The 24,979-nt window shown below is 52.3% G+C and overlaps 1 protein-coding gene across 2 annotated transcripts in view; it reads left to right on the top strand.

The window, feature by feature from the left end:
* Nucleotides 1-24,979, top strand: part of LOC140392888 (epithelial sodium channel subunit alpha-like) — a 145,385-nt gene that overhangs the window by 24,877 nt on the left and 95,529 nt on the right. For both annotated transcript variants that reach the window (XM_072478650.1, XM_072478649.1), the window contains exons 2-4: nt 9,492-9,820; nt 16,224-16,530; nt 19,534-19,724. In XM_072478650.1, the coding sequence (XP_072334751.1) occupies nt 9,501-9,820; nt 16,224-16,530; nt 19,534-19,724 (818 nt within the window). In that variant the 5' untranslated portion in view covers nt 9,492-9,500. The remainder of the gene's footprint in view (nt 1-9,491; nt 9,821-16,223; nt 16,531-19,533; nt 19,725-24,979) is intronic.

Genomic DNA, 24,979 nt, shown 5'->3' with positions numbered 1-24,979 from the left:
GAGACACAGAGACACAGACAGAGACACAGACACAGAGGCAGAGAAACAGAGACACAGACAGAGACACAGAGACAGAGACACAGAGAGAGAGAAACAGAGACACAGAGACTGAGACACAGACAGAGACACAGAGAGAGAGACAGAGACAGAGACACAGACAGAGACACAGAGAGAGAGACAGAGAAACAGAGACACAGAAATGGAGACACAGGCAGAGACACAGACAGAGACAGAGAGAGAGAGACAGAGACACAGGCCGAGACACAGAGACAGAGAAACAGAGCCAGAGAAACAGAGACAGAGACACAGACAGAGACACAGAGAGAGAGACAGAGACAGAGACACAGACAGAGACACAGAGACAGAGACAGAGAGAGAGAGAAACAGAGACACAGACAGAGACAGTGACACAGAGACAGAGAAACAGAGACACAGAGACAGAGACACAGACAGAGACTCAGAGACAGAGATAGAGACAGAGAAACAGTGACAGAGAGACAGAGACACAGAGACACAGACAGAGACGCAGACAGAGACAGAGAAACAGAGACAGAGAAACAGAGACACAGACAGAGAAACAGAGACACAGGCAGAGACACAGAGACAGAGACACAGAGACACAGACAGAGACGCAGACAGAGACAGAGACAGAGAAACAGAGACAGAGAAACAGAGACACAGACAGAGAAACAGAGACACAGGCAGAGACACAGAGACAGAGACACAGATTGAGAGACAAAGGAACAGAGACACAGAGACACAGAGACACAGAGACAGAGACACAGACAGAGACACAGAGACACAGAGACAGAGACACAGACAGAGACACAAAGACAGAGATAGAGACCGAGAAACAGTGACAGAGAGACAGAGACACAGACAGAGACGCAGACAGAGACAGAGACAGAGAAACAGAGACAGAGAAACAGAGACACAGACAGAGAAACAGAGACACAGACAGAGACACAGAGACAGAGAAACTGAGACAGAGAAACAGAGACACAGACAGAGACACAGACAGAGACACAGAGACAGAGAAACAGAGACACGGACAGAGACACAGACAGAGAGACAGAGAAACAGAGACAGAGACACAGACGGAGACACAGTGGCAGAGAAACAGAGACACAGACAGAGAGACAGAGACAGATACACAGACAGAGACACAGAGACAGAGACACAGAGACACAGACAGAGAAACAGACAGAGACACAGAGACACAGACAGAGACACAGACAGAGACACAGCAACAGAGAAACAGAGACAGAGAAACAGAGACACAGACAGAGACACAGAGACAGAGACACAGAGACAGAGAAACGGAGACACAGACAGAGACTCAGGCAGAGACACAGAGACAGAGACACAGAGACACAGAGACATATACACAGACACAGACAGAGACACAGAGACAGAGAAACAGAGACACAGACAGAGACACAGACAGAGACACGGAGACAGAGACACAGAGACACAGACACAGACAGAGACACAGAGACAGAGAAATGGAGACACAGACAGATACACAGGCAGAGATACAGAGACAGAGAAACGGAGACACAGACAGAGAGACAGAGACAGAGAAACAGAGACAGAGAAACGGAGACACAGACAGAGACACAGACACAGACAGAGACACATAGACAGAGACACAGACACAGACACAGACAGAGAAACAGAGACAGAGACAGATAAACGGAGACACAAACAGAGACACAGAGAGAGACACAGACAGAGAAACAGAGACAGAGACAGATAAACGGAGACACAGAGACACAGACAGAGCCACAGAGACACAGAGACAGAGACACAGAGACAGAGAAACAGAGACACAGACAGAGACACAGACAGAGGCACAGAGACAGAGAAACAGAGACAGACAAACAGAGACACAGACAGAGACACTGACAGAGAAACAGAGACAGAGGAACAGAGACACAGACAGAGACACACACAGAGACAGAGACACAGACAGAGACACAGAGACACAGTCACAGACACAGAGACACAGACAGAGACACAGACAGTGACACAGACACGGTCACACACACAGAGACACAGAGACAGAGACACAGAGACAGAGACACAGACAGAGAAACAGAGACACAGAGACACAGACACAAACAGAGACACAGACAGAGAAACAGAGACAGGGACAGATAAACGGAGACACAGAGACACAGACAGAGCCACAGACACACAGAGACAGAGACACAGAGACAGAGAAACAGAGACACAGACAGAGACACAGACAGAGGCACAGAGACAGAGAAACAGAGACACAGACAGAGACACAGACAGAGAAACAGAGACAGAGAAACAGAGACACAGACAGAGACACACACAGAGACAGAGACACAGACAGAGACACAGAGACACAGTCACAGACACAGAGACACAGACAGAGACACAGAGACAGAGACACAGAGACAGAGACACAGACAGAGAAACAGAGACACAGAGACACAGACAGAGCAACAGAGACAGAGACAGAGACACAGAGACAGAGGCACAGACAGAGATACAGAGACAGAGGCGCAGAGACAGAGACACAGACAGAGAAACAGAGACACAGAGACACAGACACAAACAGAGACACAGACAGAGAAACAGAGACAGAGACAGATAAACGGAGACACAGAGACACAGACAGAGCCACAGACACACAGAGACAGAGACAGAGAAACAGAGACACAGACAGAGACACAGACAGAGGCACAGAGACAGAGAAACAGAGACAGAGAAACAGAGACACAGACAGAGACACAGACAGAGAAACAGAGACAGAGAAACAGAGACACAGACAGAGACACAGAGACACAGTCACAGACACAGAGGCACAGACAGAGACACAGACAGAGAAACAGAGACAGAGAAACAGAGACACAGACAGAGACACAGAGACACAGTCACAGACACAGAGACACAGACAGAGACACAGAGACAGAGACACAGAGACAGAGACACAGACAGAGAAACAGAGACACAGACAGAGAAACAGAGACAGAGACAGAGACACAGAGACAGAGGCACAGACAGAGACACAGAGACAGAGGCGCAGAGACACAGAGATACAGAGATACAGACAGAGAAACAGAGACACAGACAAAGACAGAGACACAGAGACAGAGACTGAGAGACAGAGACACCGAGACAGAGACAGAGACACAGAGACAGAGAAACAGAGACAGAGAAACAGAGACACAGACAGAGACACAGGGACACAGAGACAGAGAAACGGTGACACAGACAGAGACACAGAGACAGAGACACAGACAGAGAAACAGAGACAAAGTGACAGAGACACAGAGTCAGAGACAGAGACACAGACAGAGACACAGACAGAGAAACGGAGACACAGGCAGAGACACAGACAGAGACACAGTGACAGAGACACAGAGACAGAGAGACAGAGACAGAGAAAGAGAGACACAGACAGAGACACAGAGACAGCGAAACAGAGACAGAGACACAGACAGAGACACAGAGACACAGAGACAGAGAAACAGAGACACAGAGGCAGAGACACAGAGACAGAGAAACAGAGACACAGACACAGACAGAGAAATGGAGACACAGGCAGAGACACAGACAGAGACACAGTGACAGAGACACAGAGACAGAGAAACAGAGACACAGAGACAGAGACAGAGAAAGAGAGACACAGACAGAGACACAGAGAGAGCGAAACAGAGACAGAGACACAGACAGAGACACAGAGACAGCGAAACAGAGACACAGAGGCAGAGACACAGAGACAGAGAAACAGAGACACAGACAGAGACAGAGAAACAGAGACACAGACAGAGCCACAGACACACAGAGACAGAGACACAGAGACAGAGAAACAGAGACACAGACAGAGACACAGACAGAGGCACAGAGACAGAGAAACAGAGACAGAGAAACAGAGACACAGACAGAGACACAGACAGAGAAACAGAGACAGAGAAACAGAGACACAGACAGAGACACACACAGAGACAGAGACACAGACAGAGACACAGAGACACAGTCACAGACACAGAGACACAGACAGAGACACAGAGACAGAGACACAGAGACAGAGACACAGACAGAGAAACAGAGACACAGAGACACAGACAGAGCAACAGAGACAGAGACAGAGACACAGAGACAGAGGCACAGACAGAGATACAGAGACAGAGGCGCAGAGACAGAGACACAGACAGAGAAACAGAGACACAGAGACACAGACACAAACAGAGACACAGACAGAGAAACAGAGACAGAGACAGATAAACGGAGACACAGAGACACAGACAGAGCCACAGACACACAGAGACAGAGACAGAGAAACAGAGACACAGACAGAGACACAGACAGAGGCACAGAGACAGAGAAACAGAGACAGAGAAACAGAGACACAGACAGAGACACAGACAGAGAAACAGAGACAGAGAAACAGAGACACAGACAGAGACACAGAGACACAGTCACAGACACAGAGGCACAGACAGAGACACAGACAGAGAAACAGAGACAGAGAAACAGAGACACAGACAGAGACACAGAGACACAGTCACAGACACAGAGACACAGACAGAGACACAGAGACAGAGACACAGAGACAGAGACACAGACAGAGAAACAGAGACACAGACAGAGAAACAGAGACAGAGACAGAGACACAGAGACAGAGGCACAGACAGAGACACAGAGACAGAGGCGCAGAGACACAGAGATACAGAGATACAGACAGAGAAACAGAGACACAGACAAAGACAGAGACACAGAGACAGAGACTGAGAGACAGAGACACCGAGACAGAGACAGAGACACAGAGACAGAGAAACAGAGACAGAGAAACAGAGACACAGACAGAGACACAGGGACACAGAGACAGAGAAACGGTGACACAGACAGAGACACAGAGACAGAGACACAGACAGAGAAACAGAGACAAAGTGACAGAGACACAGAGTCAGAGACAGAGACACAGACAGAGACACAGACAGAGAAACGGAGACACAGGCAGAGACACAGACAGAGACACAGTGACAGAGACACAGAGACAGAGAGACAGAGACAGAGAAAGAGAGACACAGACAGAGACACAGAGACAGCGAAACAGAGACAGAGACACAGACAGAGACACAGAGACACAGAGACAGAGAAACAGAGACACAGAGGCAGAGACACAGAGACAGAGAAACAGAGACACAGACACAGACAGAGAAATGGAGACACAGGCAGAGACACAGACAGAGACACAGTGACAGAGACACAGAGACAGAGAAACAGAGACACAGAGACAGAGACAGAGAAAGAGAGACACAGACAGAGACACAGAGAGAGCGAAACAGAGACAGAGACACAGACAGAGACACAGAGACAGCGAAACAGAGACACAGAGGCAGAGACACAGAGACAGAGAAACAGAGACACAGACAGAGACAGAGAAACAGAGACACAGACAGAGACACAGTCAGAGACACAGGGACAGAGAAACAGAGACAGGGAAACAGAGACACAGAGACAGAGAAACGGAGACACAGACAGAGACACAGACAGAGAAACAGAGACAGAGAATCAGAGACAGAGACACAGAGACACAGACAGAGACACAGACAGAGAAACAGAGACAGAGACACAGAGACAGAGACACAGACAGAGACACAAACAGAGACACAGACAGAGCCACAGAGACACAGACAGAGAAACAGAGACACAGACAGAGACACAGACAGAGACACACAGACAGAGACACAGACAGAGTCACAGAGACAGAGACACAGACAGAGACACACAGACAGAGAAACAGAGACAGACACACACAGAGACACAGTGACAGAGACACAGGGACAGAGACACAGAGACAGAGACAGAGAGACAGAGAGGGAGAGACACACAGAGACACAGGGACAGAGAAACAGGGACAGTGAAACAGAGGCAGACAGAGAGAGAGAGAGAGACAGAGAGGGAGAGAGAGACAGAGGGAGAGAGGGAAACAGAAACACAGAGAAGGAGAGACAGACAGACAGAGAGGCAGACAGAAAGAGAGTGAGATTTAATGAAAATGTCTCGAAGTGTGGTAGCGAACTGCCAGGAGCTTCGCGACACTTGACCTGGCGAGGCCGTCGCCGCTATAAAGCATTAATTGGTCCACTTAACGAGGCCCCACGGGCTTCACGGTGCAAATGATGGTCCCGCCGTCTGATTCACTGGGACCACACTCTCCAGCTCCCCGCTAACAAAGGAGAGAAGCACTTAAACCGATCCTGCAGAGCCAACCCCACGCAGCTCACAGCCCTGCCACCGAGGAAACCAGCCCCAGAATTCGGGAATGCCGACCTAGCCAAATTGTTGTACACAGTCAAAATCAGACGGGATGCCCTGTTCCCCCCTGGGTCTCGGAAGGTGAGCAACAGGGCAGAGTGGATAGAACATAGAACATTACAGCGCAGTACAGGCCCTTCGGGGCTCGGTGTTGCGCCGACCTGTGAAACCACTCGAAAGCCCATCTACAGCCCACCTGGGGACGTGACAGCGGCCACCATCAGCTAGGGGAGGATCGGCATCCAGTGCCGTAAGGTCAGTGACCTCCACCGGGCCGCACGGGTGGGTCGGCACTGGCCCCCTGGAACGACCCCGCCCGCCAACCCGACAACCCCCTCTCGAGCATGCGCCTGGCACCGCCCTTGCCCAGCACCGTTCCGTGCCCCTGCCCACTCATGTCCAGCAGTGCAGCCCACACCAGCACCCCCCAAACTTATCATCTCCTCCTCACGTCAGTGTTGACGGCTTGTGCAGCACATGTTGCATCCTGTGCCCCCGCAACAGACAGGAGAAGGCCCAGACGTGCGATGGGGTGCCAGGCATCAGAGTCTTCACCCCATACGGGGAATGGGCACTGGAGGTCGCAGAAGTGGCCGAGGACAGACCTGTCACCGAGGTAGAGGTTAGCGTACGGCGTACGGCGCAGAGGTGAGGATCCACCGGCCCCCACCCACATGACCTGTCACATGTGAGTTATTAATGCCCATCCCTCCCACTGACCACCCGGGAGGAGAGTTCCGAGGCCACCACTGTATTCGTGGCACAGCACACATCCCCACCCTCCACCAGCGCAGAGACACACACCGCGGTGGGTGACAGTAATGGTCAGGCTTCTGGGGCACAATCTGGTGAGCACCACACAGTTGCCGATGCACATCAGGTGGAGGCAGGAACCCCCGGGCGAGACAGCAGTCGGAGGTCAACTGGATCCCAGGACCCAGCTGGGTCCTAGTCAAATGCTGAGCCTCTGGAACAGGGTTACCCGGAGCTGATACAGACAATAGGGAGCGGCCGGGACATTCAGAGGGGGATGTCAGCAACCCACCGGCAGGTCCCTCATGGATTGGAGGATACGGGCACAGGAGATGGCACCGAGAATGTGTGGCACTGAGGCCAACACTGCTGGGATGTGTCCCAGTCCCAGATGGGCATTGCTAAGGGGCTATGGAGCATGCCCCAGTCTCAGATGAGCATTGCTGGGGCGCAGGGAGAATGTCCCAGTCTCAGGTGAGCATTGCTGGGGCGCAGGGAGAATGTCCCAGTCTCAGGTGAGTATTGCCGGGGCGCAGGGAGAATGTCCCAGTCTCAGGTGAGCATTGCTGGGGCGCAGGGAGAATGTCCCAGTCTCAGGTGCGCATTGCTGGGGCGCAGGGAGAATGTCCCAGTCTCAGGTGAGTATTGCTGGGGCGCAGGGAGAATGTCCCAGTCTCAGGTGAGTATTGCTGGGGCGCAAGGAGAATGTCCCAGTCTCAGGTGAGTATTGCCGGGGCGCAGGGAGAATGTCCCAGTCTCAGGTGAGTATTGCCGGGGCGCAGGGAGAATGTCCCAGTCTCAGGTGAGTATTGCCGGGGCGCAGGGAGAATGTCCCAGTCTCAGGTGAGTATTGCCGGGGCGCAGGGAGAATGTCCCAGTCTCAGGTGAGTATTGCCGGGGCGCAGGGAGAATGTCCCAGTCTCAGGTGAGTATTGCCGGGGCGCAGGGAGAATGTCCCAGTCTCAGGTGAGTATGGCCGTGGCGCAGGGAAAATGTCCCAGTCTCAGGTGGGCATTGCTGGGGCGCAGGGAGAATGTCCCAGTCTCAGGTGGGCATTGCTGGGGCCCGGGGAGAATGTCCCAGTCTCAGGTGAGTATTGCCGGGGCGCAGGGAGAATGTCCCAGTCTCAGGTGGGCATTGCTGGGGCCCGGGGAGAATGTCCCAGTCTCAGGTGAGTATTGGTGGGGTGCAAGGAGAATGTCCCAGTCTCAGGTGGACATTGCTGGGCCGCTCCAGAGCATATCCCAGTCACTGAGGAGCATCTCTAGGGGCGTCGCCACCATGCTGCAGACAGAGCCAGATGACAGAGGGGCAGCCGGGGCTCGATCCAGCTGCCCCTCCGCCCCAAGGTTAGCCCCAGGGTCCTATGGGTACCGACTGGGAGGAGGGAGAGCTGGGTGCCACCTTATAGAGTGGCGATGGCGGCCACCAGCTCCCCTGAGACATTCGCCCCTGACAGGAGTCAGCACCCGGAGCAGGTTGGCACAGCAAGGCATGTGCGGTCGGCAAGTGGGCCGGGGCTTTCTGACCCAGGGCATCCAGAGGAAGCCCGCCAGAGTTATCTGCCCGCATTGCTCTCCCCCCACCTGGCAAGCCCTGCCATGATTACCTGGCCACAGCTCATCAGACCCCACATCTGTACCCCAGTCACCCTCACGTAACAATACCGGGACCGGATGCTGCTCCCCTCCTGGAACGCCCACCATCTGGCCGCCAATATGTGCCCGATACTGGGGTCCAGCCCCGGGGTGTTCGGATGTTGGTCGTTGCATCAGTGGTGTTTCCTCCCGCAATGTTCCGGCACAGTGACCAGGCATCACGGTGTGAATGGGGTGGTACTTAATGATTCCCACATGTTACATGACACGCCCACCCACGAGGATCCACTAGGGATGTGTGCAGTGTTACCATTCCCAATTAGAAATAGCCTTCAGCCGCCCGGCCAGAGGCCTCCGCAGTCAGTGGGAGTTATGGGTGGTCGGTGGGGCAGACTGGCAGAGGCTGGGGATGCTCCCGGAATGGGACCACACAGTCCAGAGTTTGGCGTGGCGGAACCAGGGGGCACTGAGACACCCATCTCCCCCCCCCACCCTGTCCCCCCGTCCCCCGTCCCCTAATCGGCACCCCCGTGACCACTCGCTGGGAGGCGGCTGCATCACGGGAGGCTCTTAGATTGGAGGTTATTCTGTTAATTATATGGAGATTGGGCTTATGTGGTGATTATTGATTTCTCGCTACGCTACAGCAGGATCCTGATTTCACCAAAGGGAGCGGGCCGGTTAGATCGCAAACCGATTGGCGCCCGGCGCGGTTCTCTATTTTGACCTCTCCAGCGATGTAACGGTCTCGTCACACTTTCTTTCTGTCTCTCTCTCTCTTTCTGTCTCTCTCTCTCTTTCTGCCACACTCTCTGCCACTCTCTCTGTCTCTGTTTTCAGCTCACTGAGATGCCGGACAAACAGGGAGCCGATGGGACTGAGGACGGGGAGGGGTTGATCGAATTCCACGGCTCGTACCGAGAAATCCTCCAGTTCTTCTGCAGCAACACCACCATTCATGGAGCTGTCAGGCTGATCTGCTCAGAACGGAACCGCATGAAGACCGGATTCTGGGCAGCGCTACTTGCCGTCACCATGGGAGTCATGTACTGGCAGTTTGGACTCATCTTTGGGCAGTATGGTCTCCATCCCGTCAGCATCGCATTGACCGTGGATTCACGAACCCTCAAATTCCCAGCTGTGACTATTTGTACACTCAACCCTTACCGGTAAGAATCCCTCCCCACTGTCCCCATCAAACACTCCCAGGACAGGTACAGCACGGGGTAGATACAGAGTAAAGCTCCCTCTCCACTGTCCCCATCAAACACTCCCAGGACAGGTACAGCACAGGGTTAGATACAGAGTAAAGCTCCCTCTACATTGTCCCCATCAAACTCTCCCAGGACAGGTACAGCACGGGGTTAGATACAGAGTAAAGCTCCCTCTACACTGTCCCCATCAAACACTCCCAGGACAGGTACAGCACGGGGTTAGATACAGAGTAAAGCTCCCTCTACACTGTCCCCATCAAACTCTCCCAGGACAGGTACAGCACGGCGTTAGATACAGAGTAAAGCTCCCTCTACATTGTCCCCATCAAACACTCCCAGGACAGGGACAGCACGGGGTTAGATACAGAGTAAAGCTCCCTCTACATTGTCCCCATCAAACACTCCCAGGACAGGTACAGCACGGGGTTAGATACAGAGTAAAGCTCCCTCTACACTGTACCCATCAAACACTCCCAGGACAGGTACAGCAGCGGGTTAGATACAGAGTAAAGCTCCCTCTACACTGTCCCCATCAAACACTCCCAGGACAGGTACATCACAGGGTTAGATACAGAGTAAAGCTCCCTTTACACTGTCCCCATCAAACACTCCCAGGACAGGGACAACACGGGGTTAGATACAGAGTAAAGCTCCTTCTACACTGTCCCCATCAAACACTCCCAGGACAGGTGCAGTACGGGTTTAGATACAGAGCAAAGCTCCCTCTGCACTGTCCCCATCAAACACTCCCAGGACAGGTACAGCACGGGGTTAGATACAGAGTAAAGCTCCCTCTACACTGTCCCCATCAAACACTCCCAGGACAGGTACAGCACGGGGTTAGATATAGAGTAAAGCTCTCTCTACACTGTCCCCATCAAATACTCCCAGGACAGGTGCAGCACAGGGTTAGATAGAGAGTGAGGTACCCTCAATAATGATGCTTAGAGATTAAACTGTAAAGAAGGCTTTATTAGGCTAATAACTATGCTACAGATTTGGACGAGAGCTGACTGCTATACAGACCATGAGGCAGGCCTTTGTGTATGGCTCCCAGATGGGCGGAGCCAGAGGCGGAGTCCCCAGGGTTCCAAGCCTGGTCTTAAAGGGGACATCACCTTACTGGCTGCGGTGCTTCGAGGCCTACCTGGACTCCTCAGAGACTCACATCCTGGGGCCACGCAAGCTGCGTCTACTCCACGCCCGGGTGAGTCACAGAATCTCCGCCACGCTCGAAAAGGCGACGATTTATGAGGAAGCGATTGAGTTGCTCCGCAAGCGGTTTGTCAAACCCGTCAATGGGGTGCACGCCCGGTATCTGCTCTCTACCTGCCGGCAGCGCTCTGGGGAATCGCTCGACGAGTTTGTTGAGAAACTCACCGCGCTGGCCAGGGACTGTGACCATCAGGATGTGACAGGGGAAGTCCATATGAACCTGCACATCAGAGATTCTTTTGTGTCCGGCATCCGCTCGACCTACATCCGGCAGCGGCTGCTGGAGGCAAAAGACCTCCAGGAGACGCTAACGCTCGCCTCCTCGCTGGAGGTGGCCCGACATAACTTGGGTACGTACCCCGCGGACTCTGCCAGCCCCCCCCGGACTTCCTCAGACTCGCCCGTATTACAGGCCTGCGCCACGCGGCGACCCGCTCACCATGGGGGCACACCTTGCTACTTCTGCGGGCAGGGCCAGCACCCATGCCCACGCTGCCCAGCCCGCTCCGCGATCTGCAGCGACTGCGGGAAGAAAGGGCACTTTGCGAGGGTCTGCCTGGCCAGACCCAGGGGCCAGAAAAACAAAGAACAGCCGGCCCGAACATCAGGCTCTCAGGCCCGCAGGCCTCGCAATGCTGCTGCGCACCGACCCGACACGTCCTCTTCTGACGTGTCATCAGCCTCGTGCGAATCATGGGAGCGGCCATCTGGTCGGCGGCCATCTTCTCGACCCGACACGTGCGACCAACGGCAGCGGCCATTTTACGACTCCGACTACCCGCGACTGGGTGCGATCACCCTCGATCAAACTCGGCCAAAACACCTGCAGAACTCCATGATGCAGGTCCAGGTCAACGGGCACGACACTGCATGCCTCTTCTACTCCGGGAGCACGGAGAGCTTTATCCACCCTGAAACGGTAAGGCGCTGCTCCCTACGCACCCATCCCACATCCCAAACCATAGCCCTCGCATCTGGGTCCCACTCGGTACAAATCACGGGGTACTGTATTGCGGATCTCTCGATCCAGGGTGCCAAATACACCCGTTTCAAATTTTATATCCTCCCTCACCTCTGTGCCCCCCTGCTGCTCGGACTGGATTTCCAGTGCAGCCACCGAAGCCTGACACTGAAGTTCGGCGGACCCTTGCCCCGCCTCACGGTGTGCTGCCTTGCGACACTGAAAGTCGCACCTCCCTCGCTATTCGCTAACCTCACTCCCGACTGTAAGCCCGTCGCCACCAGGAGCCGGCGCTACAGTGCCCAAGATATGGCTTGTATCAAGTCAGAGGTCCAGCGTTTACTGGGAGAGGGGATCATCGAGGCTAGCAACAGCCCTTGGAGAGCGCAAGTGGTGGTAGTCCGGTCTGGGGAGAAGAAACGGATGGTCGTGGATTACAGCCAGACCATAAACCGATTCACGCAGCTTGTTGCGTACCCCCTTCCTCGCATCGCGGAAATGGTAAATCGGATCGCCCAATACCGAGTCTTTTCCACGGTCGACCTCAAATCTGCCTACCACCAGCTCCCCATCCGACCAAAAGACCGACCCTATACTGCCTTCGAAGCAGCCGGCCGGCTCTTCCACTTCCTCAGGGTTCCCTTTGGTGTCACAAATGGGGTCTCCGTCTTCCAAAGGGCAATGGACCAAATGGTGGACCAGTACGGTTTGCGGGCTACATACCCGTACTTGGACAATGTCACCATCTGCGGCCATGATCAGCAGGACCATGACGCTAACCTCAAAAAGTTCCTCCAGACCGCCCGAGCCCTTAACCTGACCTATAACGAGGGCAAATGCGTTTTCCACACCACCCGGCTGGCCATCCTCGGCTATGTCGTGGAAGACGGGGTCCTAGGTCCCGACCCCGACCGCATGCGCCTCCTTAAGGAACTCCCTCTCCCCCGCAGCCTCTAGGCCCTCAAACGGTGCGTGGGGCTTTTCTCCTATTACGCCCAGTGGGTCCCCAAGTATGCGGACAAAGCCCGCCCACTCCTAAAGACCACCACTTTTCCCTTCTCGGCTGAGGCTCAATTGGCCTTCAACCGCATCAAGGCCGACATCATCAAGGCCGCCATGCACGCGGTGGACGAAACCATCCCTTTCCAGGTAGAGAGCGATGCATCAGACATCGCCCTGGCTGCTACCTTCAATCAAGGAGGCAGACCAGTAGCGTTCTTCTCCCGAACCCTCACCGCCTCCGAGATTCGACACTCTGCAGTCGAAAAGGAGGCACAAGCCATTGTGGAGGCTGTGTGGCGCTGGAGACACTACCTCGCCGGGAGGAGGTTTACCCTCGTCACCGACCAACGGTCGGTCGCCTATATGTTCGATAACACGCTACGGGGCAAAATAAAAAACGATAAAATTTTGAGGTGGAGGATCGAACTCTCCACCTACTCGTACGATATCAAGTATCGTCCAGGGGAGCTCAACGAGTCCCCAGGTGCCCTGTCCCGCGGCACATGCGCCAATGCGCAGGAGGACCGCCTGCAAGTCATCCACAATGACCTCTGCCACCCAGGGGTTACCCGGCTCGTCCATTTCATCAAGTCCCGCAACCTACCTTACTCAACCAAGGAGGTCAAGGCCATGGTCAGGGCCTGCCAGGTCTGTGCGGAGTGCAAACCGCACTTCTATCGGCCAGACAAGGTTCGGCTCGTGAAGGCCTCGGGCCCCTTTGAGCGACTGAGCGTGGACTTCAAGGGGCCCCTCCCGTCCACCAACGGTTATGCCTATTTCCTCACCATGATCGATGAGTTCTCCCGTTTCCCATTCGCCATTCCCTGCACCGACATGACCTCAGCCACGGTGATTAAGGCACTGCACAGCATCTTCACCCTGTTCGGTTTCCCTGCTTATATCCACAGCGACCGGGGTACATCGTTCATGAGCGATGAACTGCGCCAGTATCTGCTCAGCAAAGGCATCGCCTGGAGCAGAACGACCAGCTATAACCCAGGGGGAAACGGGCAGGTGGAGAGGGAGAACGCGACCGTGTGGAAGGCTGTCCTTCTGGCCCTGCGGTCGAGAAATCTCCCAACGACCCGCTGGCAGGAGGTCCTACCCGATGCCCTACACTCCATTAGGTAACTCCTCTGCACGGCCACAAATGAGACCCCTCATGAGCGATTGTTTCTCTTCCCCAGGAAGTCTACCTCCGGGGTCTCGCTTCCACCTTGGCTGACGGCTCCGGGACCTGTTCGTCTCCCGAGGCACGCGAGGAGCCATAAAACGGACCCCCTAGTTGAAAAGGTCCGACTGCTCCACGCCAACCCCAGTTACACCTACGTGGAGTACTCCGACGGCAGGCAAGATACGGCTTCCCTCCGGGATCTGGCGCCCGCTGGATCCTCCACCACAGACGCCCCTTCCCGCGCCGCTCCCCTGCAGGACCCGTCGCCCCCTACAACACACCCCCTTCCGGCCCTATCACCCGTTGGTGAGCTCCTACCATGCGCCCCCCCTTTACACACCCCGCCGGCGCCGGCTCCGCTACCCCCGGCCCTGCCTAGTTCCTCTGCCCCGACCCGGACCGAAGCTCCGACCGCTGTGCTCCCGGATGTGCCCTCAACCGGGACGTCCGTGCCCGCCGCACCACCGCCCGAACTGAGGAGATCGAGGAGGACGATCCGGCCGCCGAGACGGATGGACCTATGATGGCACTTCACCCCCGCCGGACTCCTTTTTAAACAGGGGGTGAATGTGATGAACGGTTACTGCCTTATCATCATGTAAGGTGATGTCCCCTTTAAGACCAGGCTTGGAACCCTGGGGACTCCGCCTCTGGCTCCGCCCATCTGGGAGCCATACATAAAGGCCTGCCTCATGGTCTGTATAGCAGTCAGCTCTCGTCCAAATCTGTAGCATAGTTATTAGCCTAATAAAGTCTTCTTTACAGTTTAATCTCTAAGCATCATTATTGAGGGTAACTCACCCATCAAACACTCCGAGGGCAGATACAGCACGGGGTTAGATACAGAGTAAAGCTCCCTCTACACTGTCCCCATCAAACACTCCCAGGACAGGTGCAGCACAGGGTTAGATACAGAGTAAAGCTCCCTCTACACTGTCCCCATCAAACACTCCCAGGACAGGTACAGTACGGGATTAGATACAGAGTAAAGCTCCCGCTACACCGTCCCCATCAAACACTCCCAGGACAGGTACAGCACGGGGTTAGATAGAGTAAAGCTCCCTCGACACTGTCCCCATCAAACACTCCCAGGACAGGTACAGCACGGGGCTAGATACAGAGTAAAGCTCCCTCTACACTGTCCCCATCAAACACTCCCAGGACAGGTACAGCACAGGGTTAGATAGAGTAAAGCTCCCTCGACACTGTCCCCATCAAACACTCCCAGGACAGGTACAGCACAGGGTTATGTACAGAGTAAAGCTCCCTCGACACTGTCCCCATCAAACACTCCCAGGACAGGGACAGCACGGGGTTAGATACAGAGTAAAGCTCCCTCTACACTGTCCCCATCAAACACTCCCAGGACAGGTACAGCACGGGGTTAGATACAGAGGAAAGCTCCCTCTACACTGTCCCCATCAAACACTCCCAGGACAGGTACAGCACGAGGTTAGATACAGAGTAAAGCTCCCTCTACACTGTCCCCATCAAACACTCCCAGGACAGGTACAGCATGGGGTTAGATACAGAGTAAAGCTCCCTCTACACTGTCCCCATCAAACACTCCCAGGACAGGTACAGCACAGGGTTAGATACAGAGTAAAGCTCCCTCTACACTGTCCCCATCAAACACTCCCAGGACAGGTACAGCTCGGGGTTTAGATGCAGAGTAAAGCTCCCTCTACACTGTACCCATCAAACACTCCCAGGACAGGTACAGCACGGGGTTAGATACAGAGTAAAGCTCCCTCTACACTGTCCCCATCAAACACTCCCAGGACAGGTACAGCATGGGGTTAGATAAAGAGTAAATCTCCCTCCACACTGTCCCCATCAAACATTCCCAGGACAGGTACAGCACGGGGTTAGATACAGAGTGAAGCTCCCTCTACACTGTCGCCATCAAACACTCCCAGGACAGGTACAGCATGGGGTTAGATAAAGAGTAAAGCTCCCTCGACACTTTCCAAAGCGTTTTAATTGGTTGATCTCTGCATTTCCAGATACAAGAATGTCCAAGAGGATCTTTGTGAACTGGACCACATGACAGAGGAAGCTCTCTACACTCTCTATGGCTACAAGTCCCCGGCCCGCAAGGGGGACCGTCTGCCTCGTCCCTCACCCCGCCGTCGGGGTTTTTTCCCGCACCAGCTAGGCCTGCGGCTGCTCGAAGCCGGGAGGCAGCACCAGCCCACGCTGGAGATCGGCGGCAGACGGGCCCTGGGTAGGGGCAACGGCAGCAGCCTCAGCGCCTGGCTCCACAACCCCCCTCTGAGCCGGAATAGCTCCTGGAAGATCGGTTTTGAGCTGGTGAGCCGGGGAGGGTGGGTAGGTGTGACTGGGTTGTTGACATGCTGTCGGCTGTGGTGGGGGGGGGGGGGGGGGGGGGGGGGGTTGGGGGGGCATGGAAACCACGATGGGGCTGGTCAGTGTGCTCCCAGACAATTTCCATTGGCTATTAAAAAAGGCATGTAAAAACGGCGATATTACAATAATCATGGGGGACTTCAATATGCAGGTGGACTGGGAAAATCAGATTGGTAGTGGATCCCAAGAAAAGAAATGTGTGGAATGTCTAAGAGATTTTTTTTGGAGCAGCTTGTGACAGAGCCTAATGGGAACAGGCAATTCTGGATTTGGTGATGTGTAATAAGGCAGATCTGATTAGGGAACTGAAGGTGAAGTAACCCTTAGGAAGCAGTGACCACAATATGATAGAATTTACCCTGCAGTTTGAGAGGGAGAAGCTGGAATCAGATGTGACGGTATTACAATTAAATAAGGGTAACTACAAATACATGAGGGAGGAGCTGGCCAGAGTTGATTGGAAGGCGAGCCTAGCAGGGAAGACAGTGGAACAGCAATGGCAGGAGTTTCGGGGGGGTTATTAGGGAGGTACAACAGAAATTCATCCCAAGGAGAAGGAATCCTGTTAAGGGGAGGACAAGGCAGCCATGGCTGACGAGGAATGTCAAGGACAGCATAAAGGCTAAAGAAAAAGCATACAAAGTGGCGAGCATTAGTGGGAAACCAGAGGGTTGGGAAGCCTGTAAAAGTGAGCAGAGGACAACTAAAAAAGCAATAAGGGGGGAGACGATGAAGTATGAATGCAAGGTAGCTAGTAATACAAAGGAAGATAGGAAGAATTTTTTTCAATATTTAAAAGGTAAGAGAGAGGCAAAAATAGACATTGGACCACTGGAAAATGTGGCTGGAGAAGTAATAATAGGAAACAAAGAAATGGCAGAGAAACTGAATAGTTACTTTGCATCAGTCTTCACGGTGGAAGACACCAGTGGGATGCCAGAGCTCCAGGAGAACCAGGAGGCAGGAGAACCAGGGGCAGAGGTGAGTGCAGTGATCCTTACTAAGGAGAAGGTACTGGGGAAACTGAAAGGTCTGAAGGTGGATAATTCACCTGGACCGGATGGACTACACCCCAGGGTCCTAAAAGAGATAGCTGAGGAAATTGTGGAGGTATTGGTGATGGTCTTTCGGGAATCACTGGAGGCAGGAAGGGTCCCAGAGGACTGGAAAGTGGCTAATGTAACACCCCTGTTTAAGAAGGGAGGGAGGCAGAAGACGGGAAATTATAGGCCGGTTAGCCTGACTTCAGTCATTGGTAAGATTTTAGAGTCTGTTATTAAAGATTGAAGATTGTTGGTTGAATGGGGTTACTGGGTTATGGGGATAGGGTGGTGTGGGCTTGGGTAGGGTGCTCTTTCCAAGAGCCGGTGCAGACGCAATGGGCCGAATGGCCTCCTTCTGCACTGTAAATTCTATGAAAATGAAGATTCTCTCTTCTATCTATGAGGTCACAAAGCACTTGGAAGTGCATGGTAAAGTAGGACTGAGTCAGCACGGCTTTGTCAAAGGGAGGTCGTGTCTGACAAATCTGTTCTTTGAGGAGGTAACAAGGAAGTTAGACAAAGGAGAACCAGTGGACGTGATTTATTTAGATTTCCGGAAGGCCTTTGACAAGGTGCCGCATGGGAGACTGTTAAATAAGTTAAGAGGCCATGGTGTTAAGGGTAAGATCCTGGCATGGATAGAGGATTGGCTGACTGGCAGAAGGCAGAGAGTGGGGATATCGGGGTCTTTTTCAGGGTGGCAGCTGGTGACTAGTGGTATGCCTCAGGGGTCGGTGCTGGGACCACAACTTTTTACAATATACATTAATGATCTGGTAGAAGGAACTGAAGGCACTGTTGCTAAGCTTGCGGATGATATAAAGATCTGTAGAGGGACAGGTCGTATTGAGGAAGCAAGGGGGCTGCAGAAGGACTTGGACAGGCTAGGAGAGTGGGCAATGAAGTGGCAAATGAAATACAATGTGGAAAAGTGTGAGGTTATGCACTTTGGAAGGAGGAATTTAGGCATAGACTATTTTCTAAATGGGGAAATGCTTCGGAAATCAGAAGCACAAGGGGACTTGAGAGTCCTTGTTCACGATTCTCTTCAGGTTACCGTGCAGGTTCGGTCGGCAGTTAAGAACGCAAATGCAACATTAGAATTCCTGTCAAGAGGGCTAGAATACACGACCAGGGATGTACTTCTGAGGCTGTATAAGGCTCTGGTCAGACCCCATTTGGAGTATGAGAGCAGTTTTGGGCCCCGTATCTAAGGAAGGATGTGCTGGCCTTGGAAAGGGTCCAGAGGAGGTTCACAAGAATCATCCCTGGAATGAAGAGCTTGTTGTATGAGGAACGTTTGAGGACTCTGGGTCTGTACTCGTTGGAGTTTAGAAGGATGTGGGGGGATCTGATTGAAACTTACAGGATACTGCGAGGCCTGGATAGAGTGGACGTGGAGAGGATGTTTCCACTTGTAGGAAAAACTAGAAGCAGAGGACACAATCTCTGACTAAAGGGGCAATCCTTTAAAACAGAGATGAGGAGGAATTTCTTCAGCCAGAGGGTGGTGAATCTGTGGAACTCTTTGCCGCAGAAGGCTGTGGAGGCCAAATCACTGAGTGGCTTTAAAACAGAGATAGATAGGTTCTTGATTAATAAGGGGATCAGGGATTATGGGGAGAAGGCAGGAGAATGAAGATGAGAAAATATCAGCCATGATTGAATGGCGGAGCAGACTCGATGGGCCGAGTGGCCTAATTCTGCTCCTATATCTTATGGTCTTATGGTCTTTGACTCGGTAGGATGGCGCGGCATCACAGTTTTTTTTCCCCCCCCCTTGTTCTGGCTCCCCTGAGCTCGCTTGCGTGGGATGAGTTGGATTCTCCTCCTCATGGTGTGAAAGGTGCTCTCCCCTCACACTGACTGATGTTAGGTGACTCTAACCCATGCTCTTTTTCAGTGTAACGAGAGCGGAGATGATTGCTTCTACAACTGGCACTCGTCCGGAGTGGATGCAGTGCGCGAGTGGTACACCTTTCACTATGTCAACGTCATGACACGGGTGCCCAGCACACAGGGAGCTCATGATGATGCGCGCATTGCAGACTTTGTGTTTGACTGCAAGTTCAACGGCCTGTCCTGCGGAAAGAGGTGAGCGGAAGCGCAAGGGGGGGCGGGGGGGGGGGGGGTGGGGGGGGGGGGGGGGAGTGGGCGGAAAGAGGGAGTGGCAGACAGAGAGGGACAGACAGAAAGAGAGACAGACAGACAGAGAGAGGGACAGACAGAGAGAGAGACAGCTTGAGAGATAGATAAGGGGAGAGACACAGTTTGAGAGAGAGGGGAGAGAGACAGCAGGATAGACAGAAGAGAGAGAAAGGGACAATGGGAAAGACAGAGGAGAGTGAGACAGCGGGAGACAGAGAGAAGGGGAGCGAAAGAGTGACAGCAGGATTGACAGAGAGAGAGACAGCGGGAGATGGAGAGAGGGGGAGAAGCGGGATAGACAGAGAGAGAGAGAGACACAGCGGGATCGACAGAGAGAGAGACAGCGGGGGATACAGAGAGAAAGTAGGATAGAGGGAGAGATGGCGGGAGATAGAGAGAGAGAGGGGGAGAAGCGGGATAGACAGAGAGAGAGGGATTGCGGGAGACAGAGAGAGAGAGACAGCGGGAGACAGAGAGAGAGAGGCAGAGAGAGTGACAGCGGGAGGCAGAGAGCTGGAGAGAGATAGAGACAACAGGATAGACAGAGAGAGACAGCGGGATAGACAGAGAGAGAGACAGCGGGATAGACAGAGAGAGAGAGAGACAGCGGGATAGACACAGAGAGACAGCGGGATAGACACAGAGAGAGACAGCGGGATAGACACAGAGAAATAGCGGGATAGCCAGAGAGAGACAGCGGGATAGACAGAGAGAGAGACAGCGGGATAGACAGAGAGAGACAGAGAGAGACAACGGGATAGACAGAGAGTGAGACAGCGGGATAGACAGAGAGAGACAGCGGGATAGACAGAGAGAGACAGCGTGATAGACAGAGAGAGACAGCGGGATAGACAGAGAGAGACAACGGGATAGACAGAGAGTGATACAGCGGGATAGACAGAGAGAGACAGCGGGATAGGCAGAGAGAGACAGCGGGATAGACAGAGAGAGACAGCGGGATAAACAGAGAGAGAGAGACAGCGGGATAGACAGTGGGAGACAGAGAGAGACACTGAGATAGACAGAGAGACAGCGAGATAGACAGAGAGAGAGACAGCGGGATAGACAGAGAGAGAGACAGCGGGATAGACAGACAGAGAGACAGCGGGATAGACAGACAGAGACACAGTGGGTAGACAGACAGAGAGACAGCGGGATAGACAGACAGAGAGACAGCGGGATAGACAGACAGAGAGACAGCGGGATAGACAGACAGAGAGAAATCGAGATAGACAGAGAGAGAGACAGCGGGATAGACAGAGAGAGAGACAGCGGGATAGACAGAGAGAGAGACAGCGGGATAGACAGAGAGAGAGACAGCGGGATAGACAGGGGGAGACAGAGAGAGACACTGGTCATTTGTTACCTTACTGTAGTGTGTTTGGTAGCACTACTGTATGTAACATGCGTTACTCAATCCAGTTGCGTCAGAGGCTTTCTGCATCTTGATGAAGAAAGCTCAAAGTCGTCCAGAGATAGTGAAAGGTTTATTGAGTAACAGAATTTAACAACTGCATGAGTTCTTACTTTCAGATCAATACCAGTAGAAAGGTTACAACGTTTATATACAGTAGCTGTGTCTGACCACACTAGTAGCCCTGAGCTAGATCTATGCTCCTGCTCTCGTCACAGTCTAATCACCAAGAGAGGCAAAGAGCCGCTTGCGGCTGGCTTTTATACCTGCAGTGCTACCCCCTAGTGTTCGTTCAATTTCCCATTAACCCCTTATGTACATATCCATGTAACGATCACTGCATCCCCCCTTTTTTCCTTTTTTTTACATAGTTTCAGTGTTGTTACTAGAATGGAACAAACATAGTTGGTATCGTGTGCAAATGTATTACAGAAATCAATGATTGCATCAGTCCAATGTTCACAGGTTCAGACGGTTGGGTGTGCGTCTGATTCGAGTTGATCTCCTAAGTGGGCATTGTTATGGGTGAGGCGTTTTCAGAACCCCAAAATGTATCATGGAGTTCAACCAACCTCCCCCTTTAATGCTATTGTTGCTTTTCCTGCACACGGCTTGTTCTTTAGGTGTGGGATTACAATTATGGACACGTGGGTTTTTAAACACAAAACAATGTTTATTCCATGAACTCAACTTCATCTCTTAAATAAACATTGGATCTCTTAACACCCCTTACTTCAAAGATAACCCCGAAAATTTTACAACTCTAAATAATCCTTCAGTTAATCCTTTCAACATTCAAGAGAGACTTAACACCTTCAAACAGAAACACATCAGGTTAAAGGCTTTACTATTATGAGTTTAAATCACCCAAATGATCCAGAGATAGTCTTTCATGGCAGAGATCACAGCAGATCCAGCTCACTGCAAACACAGACACACACCCAAGCTCTTTCACAAAAAACTAAACTGCAAAATGGCTGAACTAAAACCAAGCTCCACCCACACTCTGACATCACTGCATTTCTTAAAGGTACATTGCGTAAACATCCATTTCTTAAAGGCACTCTCACATGACAGCATGGAGACCCTGAGGTTTTAATGTCCATCTGTTCACCGGCTGATGGTGTCAAGTGTTGTCGAGTGAGTGAGTCCTGTAGATTTAATGTCTGAAAGACAGGTTCAGGAAGTGGAACCTTTAGCAGGTCTTGTCGATTGCATCTGAACACCACGCCTTCGTCGGACTTTACAATGTATGATCGTGGCGCTGCTTATCATAGCACTGTTGCTGCGTTGGACCATCCTCCACCTGGGTGTCGCAGTCGAACCATGTCATGACCGCTAATGGTTGCAGCGATTTTGCATGCCGGCCATAGTGCTACTTTTGTTTGTGATGTTGGTGTCGTAGCTTGTCAAGCTCTTGTGAGTGATCCGGATTGCTGAAGCGTAACACTGGTGGCGTTGTTCTCACATCTCGATTGAAGAGCATTTGAGCTGGTGATAGCCCTGAGCTCAACGGTGATGATTTGTATGATAATAGAGCCAAGTGTATGTCGGAATTCGAGTCAGTTTGATAATGTGTCCACCTTTCTCTACTCTGCCGTTGGATTGGGCAAAGTGTGGACTCAATGTCACGTGTTTAAAGTTGTATTTCCTGGAGAATTCCGTCCACTCCCAGCTTGCAAAGCAAAGACCATTATCGGACATGACTGTTTGTGGAATACCATGCCTCGAGAATGTTTCCTTGCAGGCTTTGATAACTGATGCGGACGTGAGATTCGGGAGTTTCATTACTTCCGGAAAGTTGGAGTATTAATCAATGATAAGAACATAGTTTTGACCCATGGAGTGAAACAAATCGATGCCAACTTTGTTCCACGGTGACGTAGCCGTCTCATGCTGCTGGAGTGGCTCCTTGCATTGTGCCGGTTGATGTTTTTGACACGTGTCACATGTGAGTAACATGTTTGTAATGTCCTCAGTTATCCCAGGCCTGTACACAGATTGCCTTGCTCTTCTTTTGCGTTTTCCGATTCCGAGATGTCCCACGTGAATCCTGCGGAGCATGTCTGACCTGAGCGTTAGTGGAATGACGATTCTGTCATTTCTCAATATTAATCCGTCCACTACTGACAGTTCAGTTTTGATGTTTTGGAACTGCGGGCACCGACCTTTTGGCCAGCCATGCTGAAGGTTGTGCATGACCTGGAGCAAGGTCGCATCTTCTCGTGTCGCCAGACGAATTTGCTCCAGCTTCTCGTCAGATGCCGGGAGAGTCTCTCTGCACAACTGTGCTTGAGCTTCTGCATCGTCAATGGATGCAGGAGGTGAGCTGCCAGTGTCAATGGCTCGGGACAGTGTGTCAGCCAAGATGAGGTCCTTCCCAGGAATGTAGACCAGTGTGAAGTCATACCTCCCCAGCTTCATCATCAGGCGTTGTAGGCGCGGCGTCATATCATTGAGATTTTTTTCAATTATGTTGACCAGCGATCTGTGATCAGTCTCAACTAGGACCGTGGGAAGGCCGTACACATCGTGGTGAAATGTTGTTACAACTGTGATCAGCCCCAAGCACTCCTTCTCTATCTGTGCATACCTGCACGCTGTGGCGGTCATCGCTCGAGACGCGTATGCAACTGGGACCCAGTCCGATTGGTCATCCTGTTGGAGGAGTACCGCACCAATTCCATGTTGACTGGCGTCGGTGGAGATCTTTGTGGGTTTTGTTGGGTCGAAGAATTTCAGAGTTGGAGCTGCCATCAATTGGTGCTTTAGACCCACCCACTCTTCTTGGTGGCGTGGAGTCCAGGCAAACTCTGTGTCCGTCCTTGTCACGCTTCGTAATGCTGACATCCTTGTTGATAAGTTTGGTATAAACTTGCCTAGGAAGTTGATGAATCCAAGAAACCTGAACACAGCTTTCTTGTCTCTTGGCTGCTGCATGTTCTGGATTGCCGTGATCTTTTCATTATCCGGCCTCAACCCTTGCGCTGATATAGTGTCACCCAGGAAGGTCAGAGATGAGCGTGCGAAGGTGCACTTGGTTAAGTTTCAACCCAAATTGGTGAATTCTTTTGAAGATTTGTCTTAATCGAGCAATGTGGTCTTCTTCTGTCATTAACCATATGATGATGTCATCGACATATACTCTGACACCTTCAATGCCCTCCGCCATCTGCTCCATGACTCTGTGAAAGATTTCGGATGCGGAGATGATCCCGAAAGACATGCGATTATAGCAGTGTCGTCCAAACGGCGTGTTGAACGTACACAACAGTCTGCTGGGATCGTCGAGCTGCATCTGCCAGAAGCGTTGGGAAGCATCAAGTTTGGTGACGATGCGAGCGTTTGCCATTTCACTTGTTATCTCCTCTCGCTTGGGGATGGGGTCGTGTTCCCTGCAAATGTTTTTGTTCAGATCTTTGGGATCTAAACAGATTCCGAGGTCACCTGATGGTTTCTTGACACACACCAGCAAGCTGACCCAGCCGGTCGGCTGTGTGACCTTTGATATTATGCCTTGAGATTGTAGGCGTAGGAGCTCTGATTTTAGCCTGTCCCGCAAGGTGGATGAACGACAGGTTTTGCATCTTCCTTGAGCAGGATTTTGTATTTGTAAGGTAACGTACTCAGGCCACAAAAGACGTCAGGATACTCGCTGAGCAGCAGCTGGATGTCATTGTCTAGTCGTGATGAGTCATTCGTCTGCATGAATATTCTTTGGACCAGCTGCAAATCCTTGCAGGCTTGAGCACCTAACCGCAACGTCTTTTTGTCATCCACGATCTCG

The sequence above is a fragment of the Scyliorhinus torazame genome, chromosome 16, assembly GCF_047496885.1.
Source record: "Scyliorhinus torazame isolate Kashiwa2021f chromosome 16, sScyTor2.1, whole genome shotgun sequence".
Taxonomy (NCBI): Eukaryota; Metazoa; Chordata; class Chondrichthyes; order Carcharhiniformes; family Scyliorhinidae; genus Scyliorhinus; species Scyliorhinus torazame.
This window is presented reverse-complemented; position numbering and strand designations above follow the sequence as displayed.